Source organism: Scylla paramamosain, chromosome 14 (genome assembly GCF_035594125.1).
Source record: "Scylla paramamosain isolate STU-SP2022 chromosome 14, ASM3559412v1, whole genome shotgun sequence".
Lineage (NCBI taxonomy): Eukaryota > Metazoa > Arthropoda > Malacostraca > Decapoda > Portunidae > Scylla > Scylla paramamosain.
In genome coordinates this window covers 10,349,399-10,372,775 of record NC_087164.1, presented here as the reverse complement: position 1 = coordinate 10,372,775, position 23,377 = coordinate 10,349,399, and the positions used below count along the sequence as shown (strand labels likewise).

The window sequence follows — 23,377 nt, the reverse complement described above, 5'->3', positions numbered from 1 at the left end:
CATATTTTTTTTTTTACATTTGAATAGTCTGCTTGTGTAATTATGCCACTGTCTGCTAAGCAGCCTGACTATGCCTAGGGGAAATGGCATTCATAATTTGTCAACACAAGCTGAACAGTCAGAATGCATAGGTCAGAGCAGTACCAGAGCTGTGTACTGTATCATCACAGACCTATTTGTATTCCTACCTCCTACATCAAGATCTGCCTCTGTTCAATGAACAATTCTGCATGGTACTGGTAATGATGGCAGTGAAGTATTTTATAAGATGAGGCACCAAGTTTTGCTGATCAACCATGAATTTCTTGGATGCCATTTTCTTCTGCAGATGAACAAAATGGGAGGCTTTTATGTTCTAACATTGTTTTCTCCAGACAGGATAACTCTTTAAAAAATCCTTGGCATTGAGGGTGACAGAAGGATAAAGAGTCTTTGGCATTTGGCAGGTTAAAATGTTTCCTTCTGACATTGGGATTCCTATTGTTAAGATAATGTAACTTAATATAATCAGTAAGTTACTTATAATGTTACACATTAATTTTTCACCCATGCAAAGCAATGCAGTCCACAAGTCTAGGGAGGATATATGTACAAGAATTTGTGGTGCACTGTGTCTCTGGGGCAAATGTTGCTGTGGTGGCTATTTCAGCCGTGAATGCAAAACTATTCCTCTTCTTAAGTGTCAATTACTTTGAAATTGCCTTCTTTGTGTCCATTATAACATCCATTATGGTTTTCTGTTAAGAAAGGTGCAATAGACAATAATAACTTTGAAGTAAAAAGATAAATTGAAGAAAATTCATGTTGAAAAGAAGGTTTTATGATTTACAGCTCATTGCTTGTATATGAAATTATTGGGTTTAGGTAACCCTTCATTATTACAAGTAATAGTAATTGTTATATTGTTGATACCTCAATGTGGAACTGCTGCTGATAAAGTTGATCATGATTAAGATGCAAATGAAGTTCTATAATTCATAACCACTTCCAAATCATATCAAGTGAAGAAGTTATGGTTGTTTTTATTAGCACAGATGAAGCTTTGAAGAAGAAAAGGAATTTAGGTGCCAACAGCCTGTTGCACTTTTATTAACACACAGTAACCATAATGCATATAATTCTAAGCCACTTGACAATTGGCACAATTTTGGCTTTTGCTGAGAAGTTTGCACCAATCACATAGTTCATCACCCTAGTACCAGTGCAGCAGCTGAGAAAAACTCGCCACTGCTTCCCTTTCATAAAAAGTATTATGAGATGTACATTAAATCAACACTCAAGTTTGACATTGTACATTAAATCAACAGTCTCAAGTTTGACATTGTGGTGATCTGAGTGTCAGTTATGTAATATCATCTCATGACCAAAAATGGTTGAGATTTGAATCTTAGTTGTGGTCTCCTACTCACAGCCAATTTCACTTTTAAATCAGTCTTTATGATTGGTCAGTTAGTAAGACACAAGGGAGGCATCTATGATAATGTACGCAAAGCAGTGGCCTGTTCCTAAGGTAGATAGCAAATGAGTTGCCAAAGGAAGAAGAGGGAAGCACTTGGGCTGTGCACTGCATGATACATTCCCTTTTTTTTTTTTTTTAATTACAAAACTAGCAAAACTGTTAGACCAACTCTTAAGAATAATTTAAGTTGTGATATTTAATCTCATAACACAGTTGCTTTTTTGCTTTCACATTATTGAGATTCTTGTCACTAATAGTTTATATTCAGTTGTAATCAACTAGCATAAGTGTAGCAAGTACTTTTCTCAGAATTTTACTTCAAGCAATTAAAATCCCCCACTGTTTTAAATGGATCAAGTGTGTGCACCTTATTAATTGCTTTCCCTTTGTGGACCAGTACAATGCATTTCAGGTCAAAGGGTTGAAAAAACTGGAAAATTATCTGAGAAAAGAAGAGGAGATGTTGTTGTGGAGAAATCAGGCTTCCCCAGAAGAAGTAGAGTACATGGAAATCCAGTCCGAGTTAGAAAAAGAGCTTTACACTTCACATGTGAGGTAAGTTCTTTGATGCCATATAGGGTAAGGAAGACAGAGAGAGAGAGAGAGAGAGAGAGAGAGAGAGAGAGAGAGAGAGAGAGAGAGAGAGAGAGAGAGAGAGAGAGAGAGAGAGAGAATTTCTAAGATGAATATACTGTATAGTGATATGCCAAGTTTTATAGAATCTTAATTCATGAATCCATATTTTATGGCAATCCCTAAATATTTAAGTATCCACAATAACACCCAGGATTCAGCACACAAAGAGAATGTTGCTGCCATTTCTTTTATTGGTCATGTACATTACACATCCATTGTCTATTGATATGGCAATAATAGCAGCATTACTTTCCGTCAGCTGGAGGAAGAGGTGTGTTTTTTGCCTTCTTAATTGGGTGTTGATGATGAATAGTTATATGGATAGTCATACAATAACTGGGTAAGTTGTTATGTGCATCAATACTTTACAGGGCTGAAAGAATATTTGCTGAAGCTGAAGAAAATGGCAATCATTACTATTATGTGAAGTGGGAAAATCTACCATACTCAGAAGCCACTTGGGAATTAGAGGATCTTGTCAAGTCAAGGTTCAGTTCACAAGTATGTATAGTAGGCTTACTTTATTGTCATGAGATTTTATGTGTAGTGTGGGCAGGTCTGAGAGGAGAAATAAGCCTTGTAAGATAAAAGGGATCACTTTTTGGGGGGATCTTTATTATTATTATTATTATTATTATTATTATTATTATTATTATTATTATTATTATTATTATTATTATTACTATTATTTTGCTTTATTTATTTTTTTATTAATATCATTTGGATGGTTCATTTAATTCTTATCAGACATACCATAGAATTGATCAGTGTATTGGCCTCTAATTTTGATATTAAATATGAATAAAATCTCTTATGTGCTATTTCTGTTATTTTATTTATTCTTTTCTCGTGTTGTGTTCATGATGATAAGTAATTCACTTAATATATCAGTGTCATTATGATGGAAGGCTAAGTTGATGATGATTTCCATTTCCCCAGTTGAAAAGCTTTGAGGCTCGCCAGAAGTCGTCCTGTACCCCAAAGCAGTGTCCGGCGCTCAAACACAGACCAAAATTCTCCCCATTAAAGAAACAGCCTGATTACATTGGTGGTGATAACCCGGTTTGTACTGATGTCTTTTGATATATTACTCTTGTTTGTAAGTGAATCTGCTGATTGAAATTATGTGAAATATTACAAAATAGCAGACTAAATATTTGATATAAAGCTTTTACTGATGATTAAGCTTATATTTAAAGTAAAGAGAGTGAAGTTACTAGGATTCTGTATGAGAGCAGAGTAAAGCTGTGATGATAAGAGAAGCTATATAGTAGAGACGAGAGTATTATATTTGATGAGATGTTGATATGAAGGCTTAACTTATGAGAATTTATGTCAATGCAAGCATGAAGATTATCATGATCATATTTAGCATGTGGTGTTGCTGTTACAGGAAGGAAAATTAAGTTTTGTGCTACTACTTATTAAGTTTGTGTTTTCTCCCCAAGAACGGGAATCAGAGGAGACTCACTTGACTGAATAGATGTGTTAATCAGTGGATTCTTTATTTGCTAGTAGTTTCTATACATATATTGAAAATGAGTTCCATAGCCTGGGAAATGAAGATAGTCCTGATTAAAGTTATCTTAAGATGAATATCATAATGCTATCCTATGAGAAAGAATTTTTTTTTTTGTATTCAGAATACAAATTGATTCATGCTATTTGTTCTTTTCTCCAGGAACTTATATTAAGAGACTACCAAATGGAAGGAGTTAATTGGCTCATACATGCTTGGTGCAAACATAACTCTGCAATCCTAGCTGATGAAATGGGTCTTGGTAAGAATAAATTTTCATGATGTAGTCGTATCATATGCTCATAATAAATAGTGTTTGTGTACATAAATTCTAAGATGATAGTTTTGATATTTTTTCCCTTTTTCCAGGTAAAACCATCCAGACTATAGCCTTCCTAAGTTATCTGTTTCATGCACACCATATGTACGGCCCTTTTATCCTCGTTGTGCCTTTGTCGACCCTTAATGCTTGGCAGCGAGAATTTGCAAACTGGGCTCCTGACATGAACGTAATAGTGTACATAGGTGACAGAGACTCCAGGAGATGTGTAAGTAACATGTATCACATAATTTTTCCTTGCAGATGTTTGATGGCACCCTAGAAAGTGGTATATAGGTGTTACAAACCACCATGTCTCTGAAGAGATTACTTTCATGAATTTTGTTGTTGTTTTCTTGTGTCCATACATTTACTGAAATTGGTTCCTCCTTTTATGCCTTCCTGTCAGTTTTCACTCTTAACATTCTTTATTATTCCTCACACATATGGATATTTATTCATCTTTCTACTTAACATTCTTTAGTATTTCTCACACATATTGATATTTATTCATCTTTCTGTAATTCTGCTACATCTTTTTGAAATATAACTTCAGGTTTTAGTGGCACAAACATGGCAAAAATAAATTATCTACAGGTTAATGAGGCGCATTACATAGTTTTACACAAATGAATTTTGTCATACATCAAGATAAAGTGGAAAGATTGATGAATTCACACACACACAGCCATAACAAATGTGCTTGGTGTTTTACAGGTCCGGGAATATGAATGGTCACACCCAAACAAGCGGCTCAAGTTCAATGCCATCCTCACTACTTATGAAATCCTCTTGCGGGACAAAGAACAGCTGCGAGATGCTTGCCACTGGGCGTGTCTCATGGTGGACGAGGCTCATAGGTAACCATTAATCAACACACTTGACAGTTGCTGCAGTTGGAGGAGTAGATGTAGAGTTCAAATTTGTAAATGTAGAGTTGAAATTTAGATGATTGCAGCAAGAAGGATGCAGAGAGGAATGAAAAGGATGTTTAATTGTAGGTCATTTGGAATGATAGTAATATGAAGATGAACAGTTACTACACAAATTTATCCTAAAAAATATAATGTACTTATTTTTACCTTATCAGCATGTAATGTTATGTCTATGTCTCTACAGGTTAAAGAATGAAGAATCACAACTGTATCTGGCTTTGAAAGAGTTCCGCACACATCATCGACTGCTCATCACAGGCACCCCATTGCAGAATTCACTAAAGGAACTCTGGGCACTTCTTCATTTTATCATGCCAGAAAAGTTTGATGATTGGGAATATTTTGAATCTCAGCATGACGGAGATAACATGAAGAAGGGTATTCATCGTTTGCATCGACAGCTGGAGCCTTTTTTGCTGCGGAGAGTTAAAAAGGACGTAGAAAAGTCTCTTCCATCCAAGGTTGAACAAATTCTGCGGGTTGACATGATGCAACAGCAGAAGCAGTATTACAAGTGGATCCTCACCAAAAACTATGACATGTTAAAGAAAGGTGCTTATTATAGGTCTATTGGTAATGTCTGATTAATTGATAATATACTTTGATAGCCAAAGGAATCATTTCAGGTTTGGAAAATGCTTTTTGTGATGCAGGATTGGAAGTGAAAGAAATAATTTAATCCTTGTAGATTTTTTATATAACTGTTATAATGCAATAAGATGCTTTTGTGTGTGCCATCAAGATGCAAGATTGGAAGTGAAAAAGTTACATAATCCTTGCAGATCTTACATAAATCTTTTAGCAAATGTTCAAAATTGAAAAAAAGTAACTTATAATAATACTACTGTATTTGATGGCTCATGAGACGCACCTTTTCTCCAAAAAAAAAAAGTCTCAGGAAATGAGCCCGCGTCCTATGAGGCCAAGGTTCAGTATTAAGACAGTGGTTGGTGGTAAGTCTATGGCAACAGAGGGTCTAAAATCAAACCCAAGACATCTTCGCACATGTAAACAAAGTGATGATTGGTACTAGACCACAAAACAACTCCTTCTTTCAAGGTAGCAATATATAATACTTACCAGTAATTCATATAGAATGACACCAGTCAGGAAGAATTTGCCTACATGACCATGCACCATGCATTGCATGTACCAAAACAAACACGCGGTCAGTTACATGCTGAACCCGGTGACATGGGCAAGCTTCACTGCGTTCTTTATAATGTGATGCCGTTACTCCTTGAGGTAAGTCACACTTTCATATAATTAAAATTGCACCTATCTTTTAACATTCTTATGAACAAACTTTATTACCCTCTTAGTCTCTCACAGTCACTGCTGATGCCATATGCCAGGTATATGGTTACATCTCACAACAGGATTGGTACATAGGCTACTAGCAAATATTAAAGTTTTTAAATGCAAAATATTGGGATCAAATATTGATCTAAATGCATGTGAGAGTCTTCCATTGTCAGGTGAAATCCATCACTTCATATTCAGAGCTTAAATCCACTCATTTATCTTTTTTTTTCATTTCAATGTCTACCAAAACTGGGTGTGTCTTATGAGCCCATGCCATCAAATACAGTATATTTTGAAAAGAAATGTGATAATTACAATCTTTCATGACATATGTAAGATATTGTGGGATTATTATGAATTTGTATATGTTTAGTGATTATTCTTCACTATATTGTATAAATTTTAACAATTATTCTCTTTGTAACAGGTAATAAAGGATCGACATCTAGTTTTGTAAATATTGTAATGGAACTGAAGAAGTGCTGCAATCATTGTTTTCTCACCAAACCTCCTGATGATTTGACTACGGGTGACATGTTGCAAGTAAGTTTCTTTATGGTTTTGGGGCATAGTAATTGAACAATCTCTGAGAATTTCCTTATGCTCTTGTGTTCTTATGTTGTCCAAATGTTTCAGTCCATATTTTTTTAACAGAAGTAATTCTTAGCCTCAGTTATTTATTCTCATCTGTTATGCAGTTATCACTGATATAGTTCTATTTTTTCTCAGTCTTAGAAATACATATTGCTGTGCAATGTTTTATATCTATGATCAATTTCATAATGTTTGAATATATTTGGTTTGGAAAACATTAGTAGCTGTGATAGGTTAAAGCTTTCAGTAGAAATAATGAGTGTGTACAACTTTTCAGCACTTGCTTAGAGGAAGTGGAAAGTTGATGCTCCTGGATAAGCTTTTAGTGCGGCTGCGAGAGACAGGACACCGGGTACTCATCTTCTCCCAGATGGTTCGCATGCTGGATATCCTGGCACAGTACCTGCAGTACCGACGCTTCCCCTTCCAGCGCCTTGATGGCTCTATAAAAGGGGAAGTTCGAAGACAAGCTTTAGATCACTTCAATGCTGAAGGATCAAGTGTAAGTTGAATTGAAACTATATCAGGCTTGTTTTCACAGAGTTTTAATTAAGGCATCATTTATTTGTAGATTGTTATATCTTTCACCTGTACAGTAGTGTCTCAGCATAATCCTTGCTTGCATTTTGAGGTAAAAGAATAAGACTCCTTCCAAAAACTGGCAAGTGACTAAAGATTACCCACAAGCTATTATCCTTGTCTTTGGTGGTGAGTACACTGAGGATGGACATGAGCAGACAGGTATAACTTTGGTTATCCTTTCTGTCTCACTATAATCCTTTAAGAAGTAAGCACAGGCTCCTGGAACACACACACACACACACACACACACACACACACACACACACACACACACACACACACACACACACACACACACACACACACACACACACACACACACACACACACACACACACACACACAAGAATACAGGGTCATTGCCATTCCACTAATCCACTCCCACAAGACTTGATTTTTCACTCATTTCTAATTTTCTTCCAGGATTTTTGTTTCTTACTTTCAACGCGAGCTGGAGGTCTGGGAATCAATCTTGCAACAGCTGACACTGTTGTTATCTTTGATTCTGACTGGAACCCTCAAAATGACCTTCAGGCACAGGCAAGAGCTCACCGTATTGGACAGAAGAATCAGGTGAGAAGACTTCCTTTTCTTTTTTTTTGATTAATGCTCATTTGTGATTTTCCTCCTGCATTTGCATATTACAGTAATATTGTATAAAAAGGATGATGACATTGATGGGATGTGTTTTCATATTAATATTTATAGCATTTGAAGTCTTTTCTTTATTTTTGGTTAGAGAAATCATAAAGAAGTGTGCTTAATTTATTTACTTTGACATCAGTTATGAGAGTAAAACTGTTTTTTGAATGAATAATTATGTTATGTTTGTAATGTTGATGCACTTTGAATGATTTTCAAATGTTTTTAGTTAATGATGCACACACTTGTGAAAAATGCAATTAAAATAAGCTTAAAACAAATAATTTCTTTCAGGTGAACATTTATCGTCTAGTTACCAAAAACAGTATTGAAGAAAATATTATAGAAAGAGCCAAGCAGAAGATGGTGTTGGATCACTTAGTCATTCAGTCTATGGACACTTCAGGACGGACTGTGTTCAACAAAAAGATATCCAGTAAGTGATAGCAACTTAGTGAGTCATGACATTGAAAAGTAGTGCCCTGCAACTCTAAATTACCTTATTTATGCAGTGCTTTTAATGAAAATGTGTCTTTTTTTGCAGGTTCAAATTCTACTCCATTCAATCGTGAGGAATTGAATGCAATTCTAAAGTTCGGTGCAGAGGAACTTTTCAAAGATGATGATGAAAATGAAGAAGAACCTGTTGTAAGTGTTTCATATAAATAGTAAGATAATGTAAAATGTAAAAGTCTAAAATCAGTATGAATGTTGTGCAACACTCTTCATCATTCTTAGCTTTGTCATTATCACAAGATTTGATTCAGATTCTTATTAAGTACCCTGTTCTAATGCTGCAAAAGATCCCTTAGAACATACTGACAGAATAGAACAAAGCTTTAACTCTCCTTTTCACTTGGGATAGAATGCATATTTTTAGCTATACTGGGAAGACTGAGATAAGGAAACTATTAATATAATTTCTCCCAACAGTGTGATATTGATGAAATATTGAAGAGGGCAGAAACAAGAGAAGAAGCACCAACAATGGCAGGAGAGGAGCTCTTATCTGCCTTCAAAGTGGCTTCCTTCACTCTAGAAGAAGATGAGGAAGTCTCTAAGCTTGAGTCTATCACAGATGAGAACACTAAGGACTGGGTAAGAATCCCTTGCCATTTGTTCTTTAGGAATGCCAGGAAAATTGAGAACTTATAAGAAAAAATATGTATAAAGGAATAAGAACACAAGAAAGTCACATCACAAGTCCATATTTGCTCATTTGATAAGGTTTACGTAGATGTGAGTTAAACCTGTTAAACCCCAGACTTGATGCTTGTCCTGACTTCACTGAGATTTAAACTCTTGTGAGAAGTGTATGGTTTTATTTATGTTGCCATCCTGACATTTTTAGACATGGTCACATGCAAATGTGTAGATACATATGAGAGAGTTGGAGTTTAGGGAACTGCAAAGACATGGCTTGAAGTGATGGAAAACTGAAAGACCTAACTGAACTGGACTAAGATTAAAAGATGTTGAAAAAAAATGTTTATTACTTAATATTAACTAGCATTTTTTCCAGCATTTGCACCTAGAATATTATGAGATTTTTTAAGTAATTGTATTCATCATGAGATCACTTTCCTTTATCCTCTCCATTGGTAGGATGAAATCATTCCTGAAGATTTCCGGAACAAAGTGGCGGAGGAGGAACACCAAAAGGAAATGGCAGACCTTTATTTGCCGCCACGGAAACGCACAACTGTGAACCAGGCAGGCCAGAAGGTATGTTAGAGTGAAGGAGGACCTGTTGTATTTACTGTTTATGTGTCAATGTCTGTTGTTATCTATTAATCTCCTTCTCTCATATGTCTGTTTATTGGTGAAGATACCAGCATATTACCAGCTGTTCTAATCACAGTGATAAATGCATTTTGAGGGATATTGTAACTGAGTACCAGTTTTTTGTAGTATTTTTGTTTTAATCTAAAATGTGAATCTATAAATTTCTGTAATTGGCATGAATACTTTTAGAACATACTGAAAAGTTAAGAAAGAATACTTTCAATCTGTATATAAATCATGAATATCTTTTACATTCTAAACATCTTATGATTCAGGACGATAAGTCTCCTCGTGGCAAGAGGAAAAGGGATGCAACAGACTCAAGCAACGATGACACAGATGATGAAAGACCGAGGAAGCGTGGCCGTCCACCCATGCGCAATAAAGAGACCTTCAAAGGTTTCACTGATGTTGAGGTAAGAGAAAAGAATTAGTGTTATGTCCCCCATGTGTAAGAAACACTTCCTGCTTACATACTCTGTGGTTGAATTGGAAGAATACTCTCTCTCGCTCTCGCTCTCGCTCTCGCTCTCTCTCTCTCTCTCTCTCTCTCTCTCTCTCTCTCTCTCTCTCTCTCTCTCTCTCTCTCTCTCTCTCTCTCTCTCTCTCTTGATGATAAATATGATTTTCAATTTCAGGTTAGAAGATTTGTCAAAAGCTTCAAGAGGTTTAGCAATCCACTTCGTCGGCTGGACACTATTGCTCAAGATGCTGATTTAAGAGAGAAGCCCCAGAATGACTTGCGAAAATTAGGTGAAACCATCATTGAACGGTGCACAGATGCAATGAAAGAATATGAAAGTCAAAGAGAGACTGAAAAAGCTTCAGAAGTAGATGGTGAAGGTAAGAGTGGAAATACTTTGTTTCATTATTCTGTTTATGTAAAATATTTTAATGTAAGTTATCACATAGCTGAAAATTGGAGAGATACCCAGACCTGTAAGAAAAAAAGAAAGTAAGGATGTTAAATGATGTCATACTATTATCTTAAGGCTTCAGTTTAATATGCACTTTTTACAGCTCAACCTAAGGTGCGTCGTGATCGTGGCCCCTCCATCAAGCTCTCTGGAGTGGCCATCAATGCCAAGACAACCCTTGCAACATTAGATGAGTTAGCACCCCTGGATTCTGTGGTTCCTCATGCACCAGTAGAAAGAGCATCTTGGATATTACAAATTAAAAGAGTCAAAGATGCTCATTGGGATACTCCATGGGGTATAACTGATGACTCCAAGTAAGTATTCTTCTCTTCTCAAGTTTTCCTGGAGAGGGATGTCAGTCTGGTATATAGGTAGATAAAATTTATGAAACTATTGGCCCAATGAAGAACTTGGAAAGGTCTGTGTAATATTTATGTTTTCCAAATTTAATAAAAGTAATATTAAATTTACTTGCAACTGTCTCGTACAAAAAGTATTCATGTCTTGACTGAAGCATTAAAGTAGAAATCATAACTTTTTTTCAAACAAATGCATTTCCTCAGATTACTACGTGGCATCTATGAGTATGGGATGGGGTCCTGGGAGCAGATCAAAGGTGATCCAGCCCTAAATCTGGATGACAAAATATTGCTTGGGGGTGAAGTCAAGCCTCAGCCCAAGCACTTGGAAAGTAGAGCACAGTACCTGCTGAAACTCATTAAGAAACACATGGGATTAGGTCCAGTCAAGGTTAGTTTGTACTATTGTTGTTCTTGTCTTAAATGTGTCACTGGCATAGGTCTACATTTATTTATTGGTTCACCATGGATTACATGTGTGTACAAATTTTGCTCAGTATATGATACTTAAGTGAAGAAGCAAAGTCACTTTCTTGAAACTATCTTATTTTTTCCAGACACCAAAGATTCGGCGAGGAGCCAAGCCCCGCAAGGGTATCAGAGATGTTAAAGGCATATCAAAGCCCATCATAGAAAATGATGATAGTTCTGATGATGGAGGAAATTCTCCAGCAACCTCAACCAGTCTTTCCAAGAAAATACCCAAGGTGAATATTATGTACTCATTTTCTGTTGTTATTGCTTCTTTGTTTCTCATTCATATTTTAGATGAAGTATCCAAAATTGCTTTTCACTCAACCTTATCAGGCACAACCAGTCTTTACTGCTCTCCAGACATGTGTCTTGCATCTAAGGCTCTCTTCTGTCCTTCCATCCCATTATAGATCTCAACCCAGGTCTCACATCATTAACATCTTATCCCATCATGCTCTTCACCAAACCCCTCTTTCATCTTTTCTGCTCACCCAAACTATTATAACTTTTCTGTGCATTATCTACAAACTGTTACAACACCAATTTTCCTCCACACTCCCATATTTCTTATTATCCATTTGACGTTATGTTTGTTAAATAACTAATTTCCATTACACTGAACACCTTCACTGTGATATGCAACAATTCACAGCACTAAAACAGTGTACAAAGTCAAGTCCTGCAAGAAAGAAAAAAGGGTATTAAAAGAATGGATTTTGTAGTTCTTAGCTTGTATAATATTTAGAATGAGAAAAAATTGTCTTGGAGTGGTTGGTAATTAATGTAAGTTGTGCCAAATAAAATTGAAAGGATTAATAACCTTGTGCTAGTAATACTATTATACTGTGCAATAACTACTACTTCTAGGCATATATTAAAGTGGGTAATGATTTTGTATCTCATATCAAATTCTTATTTGTTACATCTGTATTCCTATCTTACTATGGTTCTATGTTCCTAACACCTTTTCCTGGTGTGGTAACTTACCCCATTTAATTCTGACCAGGAATCAAAAGAAAACAAGGACTCAAAAGATACGAAAGTCAAGGTCAAGGAGGAAAAGGAGGATTGGGAGAAAGCCAAAATCAAAGAAGAACCAGATTACAAGGAACCTGATAAAAGTAAAAAGAAAAAAGACAAAAAAGAGAAGAAAGAAAAGAAAGAAAAGGATAAAAATGCAGGACCAATGCACATCACTGCCAATGGACAGCCTGTTCCTCTGGATGAAGCAAAGGAGTTGGACAAGAACCACCCATTGTGGGATGAGGTTTGTAATTTATGCTTGTAAAATTTTTATACTCAAAGTCTCAACTTTTTTTTTTTTTTTTTTTTTTTTTATTTATTTTTTTTTTATGTAGGAAGGACACTGGCCAAGGGCAACAAAAATCCAATAAAAAAAACAATGCCCACTGAAATGCCAGTCCCATAAAAGGGTCAAAGCAGTATTCAAAAATTGATGAATAAGTGTCTTGAAACCTCCCTCTTGAAGGAATTCAAGTCATAGGAAGGTGGAAATACAGAAGAAGGTAGGGAGTTCCAGAGTTTACCAGAGAAAGGGATGAATGATTGAGAATACTGGTTAACTCTTGCGTAAGAGAGGTGGACAGAATAGGGGTGAGAAAAAGAAGAAAGTCTTGTGCAGCGAGGCCGCAGGAGGAGGGGAGGCATGCAGTTAGCAAGATCAGAAGAGCAGTTAGCATGAAAATGTGTGTTTGTTTATGTGTGTGAAAGTACTTTATCTTTGCTATCTGTCTTGAGGAAATATGAGGTCCTTATGTGGATGGGTGTATAAGTAATATCTTTTTGCTTTTTTTTTTTATGGAGTAGTTTGGGAAAGCCCCTATAAGTATTCTCATATCTGAATCCTAAATATCTCCTGATTTGATGTCAGTAATCTGTTATGGCTTATTATGCTTTCTTACAGTGCAAAGAAAAGATGAGGCCAATGAAGAAGGCTTTGAAAACGCTTGACAATCCAAATGAAAGTTTAAGTCAAGAAGAGCAGATAATGCATACCCGTCGCTGCCTAGTACAAATTGGAGACCACATTGAACGTTGTCTGGAGAGCATCAAAGATCCTGATGCCGTACGTGAATGGAAGAGGTATGTGTTTCTGTGTCTTCTTTACCCCACTTGGTTTTGTCTTGAACTTATGAAATCTTCTCCCTCTCTTCCTCTCTTTCTCTGAACTTGAGGGGTAAAGTTAATATTTATATATTGCATGTGGATAAATATTCATATTTATCCACATAAGAGCTAAGACCTGTTATTGAAATGGTAAATCCTGAATGATATCTGAAAATTAGAGACTTGTATAAGACAGTTAACCATTAGGTGAACAAGACCATCACATGCAAGCATATGTGAAGGCTGTCAAAGTGGTTATGATGATGGTAGTTTGTTACATGTTTGGATGAAGTAAAGTAAGGAGACAAAAAAAAAAAAAAACTCCATATGCATAACTATGCATAGTTAATGGGAAAAAAATTTTATAATCACAACTGTTGGCATCCACATGTGTTTTTCCTCTCTGTATTTTATAAATGTTTTCTTGATACTTGACATGTGTTTGTTTTTTATTAATTTTTTATTTTACTTTCAGTCTCTTGTGGCAGTTTGTATCAAAGTTTACTGAATATGATGCAAGAAAGCTACACAAGCTTTATAAGAAGAACAAGAAGATAAAACAAGAGAAAAAAGAAGGAGACAAAGAAGACAAAGAGAAGAAAGAGAAAAAAGAAAAGGACCATGAAAAGAAGAAGGAGAGAGATGAACGGGATAAGCACCACCATTCCCAAAAGAGAAGATCAGAAGAGACAGGTGGCCACAGCCCTTCAAAGAAACCTTATAACGGGTGGGAACAGAGGTTGGTTATGCATGCCAGTGGGTTTAGGCATCAAATGATTACAATGGGTTCTATCAGTGGCAAATGCGTGGTAAGAATCCACTCTTAACATTTGCAGTTCAAAGTCCATAGCCAACAGGTTGAAGTAGACCATTAAATGTTTTCTGAATTATTGGTTTTTGTTTAAACATGTGTTTGCTGCTGATACTTACCTGCATATTGTAAGGACAAATATTCTTGACTGAAAGGTGACCAAGAAAATGCAGAATTTTTCATCAGAATTAATTGACTCATCATGTGAACACAAAAGGAGAACTGCTGTTGGAATAGTTTCTCATTACACAACAAGGAATGTTATGTTGGTTTGAATTTGTGTTGAGAACTGAAAAAGGTAGCTGAATCTGATGTGTGGAGTATAAAGTGAATGGGATAGATGGATAGCATGAAGAGAGCACTAGATGCAAAAAGGATGCTTGTGAAGCAAGGAAGACTGGTTACATGTGATAGGAATGAATGCAGCCTCAATGTGAAAATTTTCCACATTTGACCCAATCACTTAATGATGTCCAGTGAGGTGAAGGCAATGGTTAGATCTGTTATAGTTCAACAAAGATAAATAAGCTCTACTGTTGAGCTCTGCTGCAGAAGTGACTGGATATACTATACAATTGATTATAATGCAGTGTCGTTCAGTAAGGATCAGTTCTCTCTCTTCTAGAGGCTCAGATGCCACATGGGAGGGAATGCTTGTGAATGTAAATATATTGATACCATGGCTCAGGTGTCCCTGTTTTCACTAGATGTCAGCCTGGTATATATATATATATATATATATATATATATATATATATATATATATATATATATATATATATATATATATATATATATATATATATATATATATATAGACAAATGAGGTGATATATACTCATTATATTAAATATTGGTTATGTTGTTACTTTAGTGTTTAATCTTTTAATTGTTCTGGCAAAACTGATTGCCTATGTATGTATCCAATCTCTGGTCAAAAGATGTAAGCTTTGTGGTAGTACTTATCAAGACACCTTTGCAAAATACTTGATGCCTATGTTTGCTTAAGTTGTTTGTGCATTTTTATTTGCTATCTTATGGTGGCAAGACTAAATAAATGTTCTTTAAGCTGATCTTTTTAAGTTGATATATGTAGTTATATATGCATCAGACTCATGCTCAGGCATGATTTTTGTTTTGTAGTGATATCAAATGGAGCAGTGTTGTAATTTACAAAATTTACTTTGAACAGTTTCTTTAATTTAACAATTTCTTTAATTTATTTTAGTTGATAGATATTTATTTTGCTTTAAAAGTAACTGATTTTGACTACTAGTCTTGGTACAGTCTCGAAGCTGATACAGTATTTATGGTGTGATGGGGCAGTGTCCTGTGACATAGCCTAGTCTTCATTTTCATACATTAAAATGTAATCAACAGAGTGTTCCATATTTTGTTACTAGTTGCACGTGATTATTTATACACTTATGCACAGTACAGCACAATAAAGATAATTCTTCCTTGGTGGAAGTTTTAAGAATATTTAATTGAATGAAATAGAATATATCAATAGAAATAAAACCATATGGAATGTTAATTACTATGGGAACAGAAAAATGAAAGAAATCACAGTAAGTGACATCATCTCTCTAGTAGAAAATTATACGTAAATGATGCAACAGATATCCTCCACCGCAGGCCACAGGCACAGATGTATAATGATTATTGATTCTCACAGTGCTGTAAATATGTCCATGATGCTACTACATACTGGTGATTATAATGAGTCATCTCTGGAAAACTGGAACAACCTCTATAAAGTTAAATGTTCTGTGTTGCCTCTTCCAGTACTTCATTTCAGTGATTTCTCTCTCTCTCTCTCTCTCTCTCTCTCTCTCTCTCTCTCTCTCTCTCTCTCTCTCTCTCTCTCTCTCTCTCTCTCTCTCTCTCTCTCTCTCTCTCTCTCTCTCTCTCTCTCTCTCTCTCTCTCTCTCTCTCTCTCTCTCTCTCTCTCTCTCTCTCTCTCTCTCCAAATACTGTACAGCATCCAAGATTGTCAAGGGTTGTCAAATACAGGAACTATAACCACAGACATCCTGTATATATATTGCATGTTTTATTTAATGTGTTGAGGTTTAATTTTTTCACCACCTGAACTCCCGCCTGGCTGAATGTGGGAGTGGATGATGATAATTATGATGATACTTTTCAACATGATGTTAATTTCCTATTTTGTTTATAGAGGTCGCGAACTCGAGAAATGGGGTGAACGAGAAAAGAGTAGAGACCGAGATCGAGATAAAGACCGTGGAGACAGGCCTCGAGACCGTGACCGAGACCGTGATCGTTACTACTCAAGGAATCATGCTGGCCCTGGTCGAGATTGGCATAATAGTCCAGGCCCAAGAGAGTTCAAAGAAAGGTATTGTAAAATTCATGAACTTTTTACTTTTTTTTTTTTTTTATTTGTATTCATAAGATTTCATTTAAGAGACTCATATACAAAGGGTATATTTCCCTGCAGTTAAAGAGTCACTCCATCCCTCTTGAATTTCAGGTGTGCAGATGCACCAATCTTTATTGTATTTTTTAAATCATTTATATTTTTAGATATCTGACATTGTTCCCAAGAACCCTGTATAAGGGAATGGCTGTGATAGGGTTCCACAGGACAGCAGCCAAGTACCACACAAAAGAACAACTGGGAAGCACTTTAGGGGAACTGACCAAATAACAGCAATTTGTGCTGTGATTCTGTCAGCAACAACTGGTGCTCACTGACAGGTTGAACTGAGTTGAAGAATCACTCCATCGCTTTTGAATTTCATATGTGCAGAAGCACATATTGTATCCTTTCAATCAAATATATTTCTAGATATATGATGTCTGTTCCTAAGAATCCCTTATAGGGGGTTCTTTGGAAAAGATTTAATAACCCTTATAAGGGCTCTTATATCATCCTGAATCAAAGATAGTGGTTTTCATGCAAGCAACCATCTCACACCACAGATACTTATATCCAGGCCCTACATTGGGAGGGTGTCATGGGTTTCCCCATCACTCATAAGAGGACTCCGAGGTGCCTAGATAGACTAGGGTAGCCAGACAGTTGAGCTATGCATGGTGCCAGTCGCCATTTATTCTTGGAAACCCAGTTGGCTCTAAGAGACAGTCACACAGCACTTGTGAATCCCCATTACCTCTTAGGGAATAGAAAAGTGCACAAGAATGGTTGGGCCTCCAGTTCCACCCATATAAGAAAGAAGCATATGTTATGGTTCTGATTTTGTTGGTATGAAAATATTCAGGTTTGAAAAAAAAACATAACATTGTCAAATAATTACTTATAACTTATTTTTCTTAAGTTTAATTCTAGCACAGAAAGTAGGAAATTTTTATTTGTTTATTTATTTATTTGTTTATTGATTGATTGATTGATTTATTAACTCAGTTATTTATTCTTTGTTCTTATTTTCTACCTGGTGATTGAATCATTGATTGTGGTATTTTCTTTCTTCACAATAGGTTTTAGATGTAGAAGATGGCCTACAATGTGTATCCACTGAATGCATGTTAATTTACTTTGAGAAACAATTTGAAGATAGGCGGCAACTACTTCAGAAGAAGCAAATTGTGTTCTCATGTCATCCTTTTTTATTTTTATCTCTTATATACCTAACTTCATTTGGAATTGCTTGCATTACTTTGGTGTTCTGTTGCAAATGTTTTATGTATGTATGTGTGGCACACACAGTCATAGAAATCTGTAGGAACACAGCCCTTTTCCTGTATGTCAAACCCACACACTCATTAAATTGTGGTGGATGAAAACAGATATGGAGACACTGGCCTAAAAGGTGAGTTGAATACTGAAGGATCATTGAATAACAATATTAAAAGACTGGGAACGGTAGAAGTTTGTCTGTGACAACCTTTAATAAATTAGAAAATATTAAACATTATCTATCTGTCTATATACCAGGCTGAGGTCCTTGTAAAGTCAGGTAGCCAATATTGTATGACATGCCTTGTGAAACAGTGTCATCTGTAATCTTTTGAAGGGATGTACTCTAAACTGTGACACTGAATCCTAGTGCTCAGGATTTTAAAATGGTATATTTTATTACAGTTGACTTACAGTGATGATAATATCTTAACATAGTTATTATTATTATTATTTTATTTATTTTCTATTTTTATTTTTATTTTTATTTATTTTTTTCTCCAGTGATAGACAAATAGGAAGTATGAATTATTTCATGATGTATTTGTGTGTGTGTGTGTGTGTGTGTTTTAGGAAATATCCATTAAAGATACTATTATGTGCAAATATTCCTGTGTTTTTTTATGACAGTATTACAAGTATGCTTAAACCTTTCTGTCAAAAATGTTGCATTTCTCTTTTCTTCTTTCAGTCGGTATCCACAAGATTATAACAAGAGAGATGGAGGTGGTGGGGGATACCATCGTGATAGCTACAAAATGCATGGCTATAGGGGTGGAGGAGAGTGGGGAGCACGTCCACATCACCCCAAGCACCCTAACTATGGCCCTCCCGGTGGCTATGGTCCAGCATACTACCCTCCCCGTCCCTCTGGTCCTGGTCTTTTTGGCCCATCACCTTCTCAAGCAAGTCAGATGCCTCACAGGCCTCCCCCATTTGGTGTCCACCGCCAAGACTGGGGCCAAAAGGAGAGACCTGATCGACCAGACAGGCCTCCTCAAGACTGGGGTAAAGACCGACCTGATCGGCCTCCCTCTTATCAAAAAGACTACCAATAGATATGTAGTGAACTTTTGTGATATTGACTGATGAATAATTTGAAAGTAGTGATATATGAAATCAAACCTCAGAAAAGAAAAAGTGTACATTGAAAAGTGTACATTGAAAGTCAAAGTTAATGCATATTGTATTACAAAGACTTCACTGGATGAGTAGATGGTGCTTTTATATAAGTAAAGAAACAATGAAGTTTACACTGTACCTCATTGTCTTGTTCAACAGGGCACTGGTGAGACATTTTTGTCTCTTTTTTAGGCTGTGACATGTAAATATACTGTACATCTTAGAGGACACATCTGTATATTTGGTGATGTCTGTAGATATATAGTGACATGATAAACTCTTTGTCCATACTGACACTCTTTTCATGTGACTATTCCAGCCCAAATGTTTTTCATGTCATAAGTTAAATGAGTGTAAGTAGCAGTGAATATAATACATTTATTTATTTATTATTATTATTATTATTATTATTATTATTATTATTATTATTATTATTATTATTATTATTATTATTCTTTTTTTTTTCACATAGAAATTTCATATATCCCTTTTTCTTAAATGCTCCCCCATCCTTTTTAGTAATTCTCATATGTGATTTACCAGAGACATTGCAATTCAGTTGTAAAGTTGAAAATGTGTTGAGGATTCATAAATTTTTTTGTATATGTATTTTCCATATAATTAAAAAAATGAAATATGTTATACTTTTAATTTGCATATGGTAAAAACACACAGGTATTGAAAATTTTCATTTGATATGCTACACAACCAAGCAATGGATTCTAAAGATTTCTGTAGTTGTACATGTTATATTTTCAGAGGAGGAAACAAATTTGTAAGTTTATTTGATACTCTGGTACACTAAAAGAAATTCAGAAAGTATTTACTGGGAGGTGTCTGTCATGTGTTTTATCATATCAAATATTTAATTGAGGTAAGGAAAGATGAAATTGCCGAGTGAATGGGCTGCAGCTTCAAAAATCCCTCAGCACTTATAGAAAGAAGGGAACAGTTGAGGTTCTGAGTCTTGATCTGTTTTAGAAATTATTATTTGTACTTCAGGGTGTTGATGCATTAACATCACTCATCATCACCAAATTTTTCACTGTGAGCAGGTTATGGAGGCAAGAAAGTTGATTCAAGAGATAACAATTGCTTTTGGCCATGATCTCTATCTTAAAAACTGTTATTCCATCATGTTATCATAATCTTTGACATCTCATGTTCTTCATGCAACTTCTTCCCTCAAATAAGAGATGACCATGGTGGAAATGTCTTTACAATATCCTTAAAAGATTTCCACATTGATTTGTACCTTTTATTGTGCTATCAAACACCATGAACTATGTGTCTTCATCCATTTCCTGAACATCCATATGGTATCCTTTGCTCTTCCAGAACTCCACAATTCATTCCTAATAATCCACTCCATCATTTCACACACTACCATCACTATTCTCTTCCATTATTTACAGCCATTATTCAGAAACACTTTTCTTTCTCACCACAATTATTTTCATAGGCTGAAGATGTGGTTAGCTGGGTTGTCAAGAGTGTTTTTCCTGTCAATGATATAGAAATCTTGTTAATCTGTCACTGGAATCATAAAAAAAAAAAAAAAAAAAAACATCCTTAAAAACTTGCATCACATCAACTAGAGCCTTATGGTGAAAGTAGTGGTGTGGTACAGAAGTGTTTTAGAATATGGTCCATAGAGTCATTCATCATCACCACCACCATAATCCTTGGAAGGTTCTCCTTTGCTCACTGTCTAGGCTTTACATTCATGTGTTAGTGCAAATAGAATATTATCCCACAGATTCTTCTGAATATATATTTTTAATTAACTTGCCTTTCAACACCCTTACAAGTCTAGCTGTCACCATTTTTTATGTTAATCTTTCCACTGTCCAGTATGATTTTTTTTTTTTGTCATGTTTACAGAATATTTATATAAGATCTTATAGAAGTGCAGAGGAAAAAATTGCATAATAATAATAATAATAATAATAATAATAATAATAATAATATGAAAATACAGTTCAACCATTCAACGTTGGAAACAAAAAATAAGTAAAATAAAATAAAATAAAATAAAATAAAACATCCGAAGTGTGTGTGTGTGTGTGTGTGTGTGCTCGCGCGCGCGCGCAAGATACTAAGTTAAGAAAAGTTTTTTTTTCTTTTTTTTATTTTACATATGAAAAGTTATAACGCCAATACATTTTTCTTTTAACAACTGTTCACTGTGTGGTGTTGAAATTGTAACATAATAATACTTTCTTAACTAAACAAGACTTTTTTTTTTTTTTTTTTTACTTTCTAAAAGACTGACAGATAAAAGAAGGAAGATGTATTCCGGTGTAGCAGGAAATTTTTTCCCCCCTGACTGAAATTCCCCCCGGGAAAATTAACCTAGGATTGATTTCCCCCCGGGGGAATAACAGCCCGGGCTGTTTTTCCCCCGGGGGAAATTTCAGACCAAGGATATTTTTCCCCTCTTTAGGCCATTTCTCCCCCCTACATAAACTATTTTAATGAATTACATAATCAACGGTAAGTTTGATTAAATCTTTTGATTAAATATCTCCTACAATCCATTTGTTTGTGGATGATAGGCTGAAGCAATTCCGTGATCTATCTGTAACTTGGCAAATGTGATGTATTCAGTTCGTGGACAAATTCTCTGACCAAGGTTTCTATACAGCCAAATTTAGATATGATATCTAAAAAGAACTGTGCAACTTCTGCTGCAGATTTGTGTTTTAAAGGTGAAGCAACTGGAGATTTCGTAAAGTAATCCGTCATTGTTACACTGTGTCCTCTCTCTCTGTCTGGGGCAAGGGTCCGATGAAGTCCTTTCCTACTTGAGACCAAACTTTTTCAGGAACAGGCACTGGATGTAACTCTGGAGCTTGCATTACTGATTTATTACTTGCTCTCTGGCACTTGTCACATTTAAAAAACATAATCACTAACAAGTTCTTTGAAGCTTTTAAAATAATACTTCGCAGTATTTTTTATTTTTTTTAGCAATAGTCTTATCCCTTCCCATATGTGCACCACCAAACCCTTCATGACAAGCTTCGGCTCACTTTCGTTTTTTCATCAACACGACGTAACTGAACTTCATTATTTATTTTTCGTTTATACATTAAATGTCCATCTTTAACACAAAATGGTTCGCACTTTTTTTTTTTTTTTTTTTTCTAAAATCACGCTTTTCGTCTTTGTTCAGTTCATCAGGATACTTTCCGCTATCCAGATATTGGTATGTGTATAGTATGTGTGGTAAGTGAGCTCCATTGCAGCTGTTTCCACTGCCACAGCTCGGACAACTGTTAAGCCTGTTGGCGCCATGACCAGAAGGAAAACAGATAAAAAGAGTGCAACTGTCAACAGCCCGTGATGGTAGTTTTGTCGTGACGATAACTGTCCTGTGTGGCAGGCTGTCGTTGCTACACGTCGCCATAGCCATACTCTTATAACAGCGTGGGGTTGGGGGAATCTTGGCCCAGAGGGGGGAGTATTATCCTGGGACGAAATTCTCCCAGGGGGATATATATCCTGGGCCATGTTTCCCCCGGGGGGAATTTCGGACAGGGGCAAAAACAGACCGTTACACCGGGAATGTTGGGCTCGATACCCGCTTATGTCCCACCGGGTAAATAAGCGGGAGTGGAAGGGTGGGCACTGGTGATGTCTACGCCACCACCAGGAAGATTTTCTCTACCTTTCCACCAATTTTCACGTCCATAACAGCAATTATAGAAGGTGAGTGGCATAGAAGGCTAGAGGAGGAGGAAGCCGGAATCCTCACGGGGCTGAACCTGTATCAAGAGAAGAGGGAGTGAGAGAAAAATATGATAGACAACAAAGTTCCCGGTGTAGGCGTGGAGAAAACGAGGATAGTTCTATTCCGTGGTGTTCTCTGCTGTCTTTCTGCAGGTAACAGGGATCAGAGTGGAACACGATATAAAGTGGAGGAGGTCAGAAGAATAGGTTGTCCTCTTTGGTGAAGACAAAGACCTAAACTGGTAGATAATCTCAATGTAACAGTAGTCTCGTTAGTTTCTACCTAATCGAGAACAAATTAACTTACGTATATTGTATCCGTAATAACTTGCCTTCTCATCATTGACAATGGGGATTATTTATTTGCCTTTATTTCAGTGCAGAGAATA

General features: G+C 35.9%; 1 protein-coding gene across 4 annotated transcripts in view; it reads left to right on the top strand.

The window, feature by feature from the left end:
• The window catches only part of LOC135106842 (chromodomain-helicase-DNA-binding protein 1-like), a 30,591-nt gene extending 11,251 nt beyond the window's left edge, over window positions 1-19,340 (top strand). For 2 of the 4 annotated variants that reach the window (XM_064016205.1, XM_064016208.1), the window contains 24 exons: window positions 1,857-2,014; window positions 2,467-2,596; window positions 3,035-3,157; window positions 3,777-3,876; window positions 3,984-4,162; window positions 4,651-4,793; window positions 5,053-5,420; window positions 6,601-6,716; window positions 7,045-7,269; window positions 7,773-7,922; window positions 8,286-8,427; window positions 8,536-8,639; window positions 8,925-9,089; window positions 9,597-9,716; window positions 10,052-10,192; window positions 10,415-10,619; window positions 10,797-11,010; window positions 11,260-11,446; window positions 11,613-11,762; window positions 12,536-12,796; window positions 13,454-13,632; window positions 14,132-14,395; window positions 16,650-16,829; window positions 18,823-19,340. In XM_064016205.1, the coding sequence (XP_063872275.1) occupies window positions 1,857-2,014; window positions 2,467-2,596; window positions 3,035-3,157; window positions 3,777-3,876; window positions 3,984-4,162; window positions 4,651-4,793; window positions 5,053-5,420; window positions 6,601-6,716; window positions 7,045-7,269; window positions 7,773-7,922; window positions 8,286-8,427; window positions 8,536-8,639; window positions 8,925-9,089; window positions 9,597-9,716; window positions 10,052-10,192; window positions 10,415-10,619; window positions 10,797-11,010; window positions 11,260-11,446; window positions 11,613-11,762; window positions 12,536-12,796; window positions 13,454-13,632; window positions 14,132-14,395; window positions 16,650-16,829; window positions 18,823-19,189 (4,371 nt within the window). In that variant the 3' untranslated portion in view covers window positions 19,190-19,340. The remainder of the gene's footprint in view (window positions 1-1,856; window positions 2,015-2,466; window positions 2,597-3,034; window positions 3,158-3,776; window positions 3,877-3,983; window positions 4,163-4,650; window positions 4,794-5,052; window positions 5,421-6,600; window positions 6,717-7,044; window positions 7,270-7,772; window positions 7,923-8,285; window positions 8,428-8,535; window positions 8,640-8,924; window positions 9,090-9,596; window positions 9,717-10,051; window positions 10,193-10,414; window positions 10,620-10,796; window positions 11,011-11,259; window positions 11,447-11,612; window positions 11,763-12,535; window positions 12,797-13,453; window positions 13,633-14,131; window positions 14,396-16,649; window positions 16,830-18,822) is intronic. The other 2 variants (XM_064016207.1, XM_064016206.1) reach the window with 2 other exon arrangements.
• The last annotated feature ends 4,037 nt before the right edge of the window (window positions 19,341-23,377 follow it).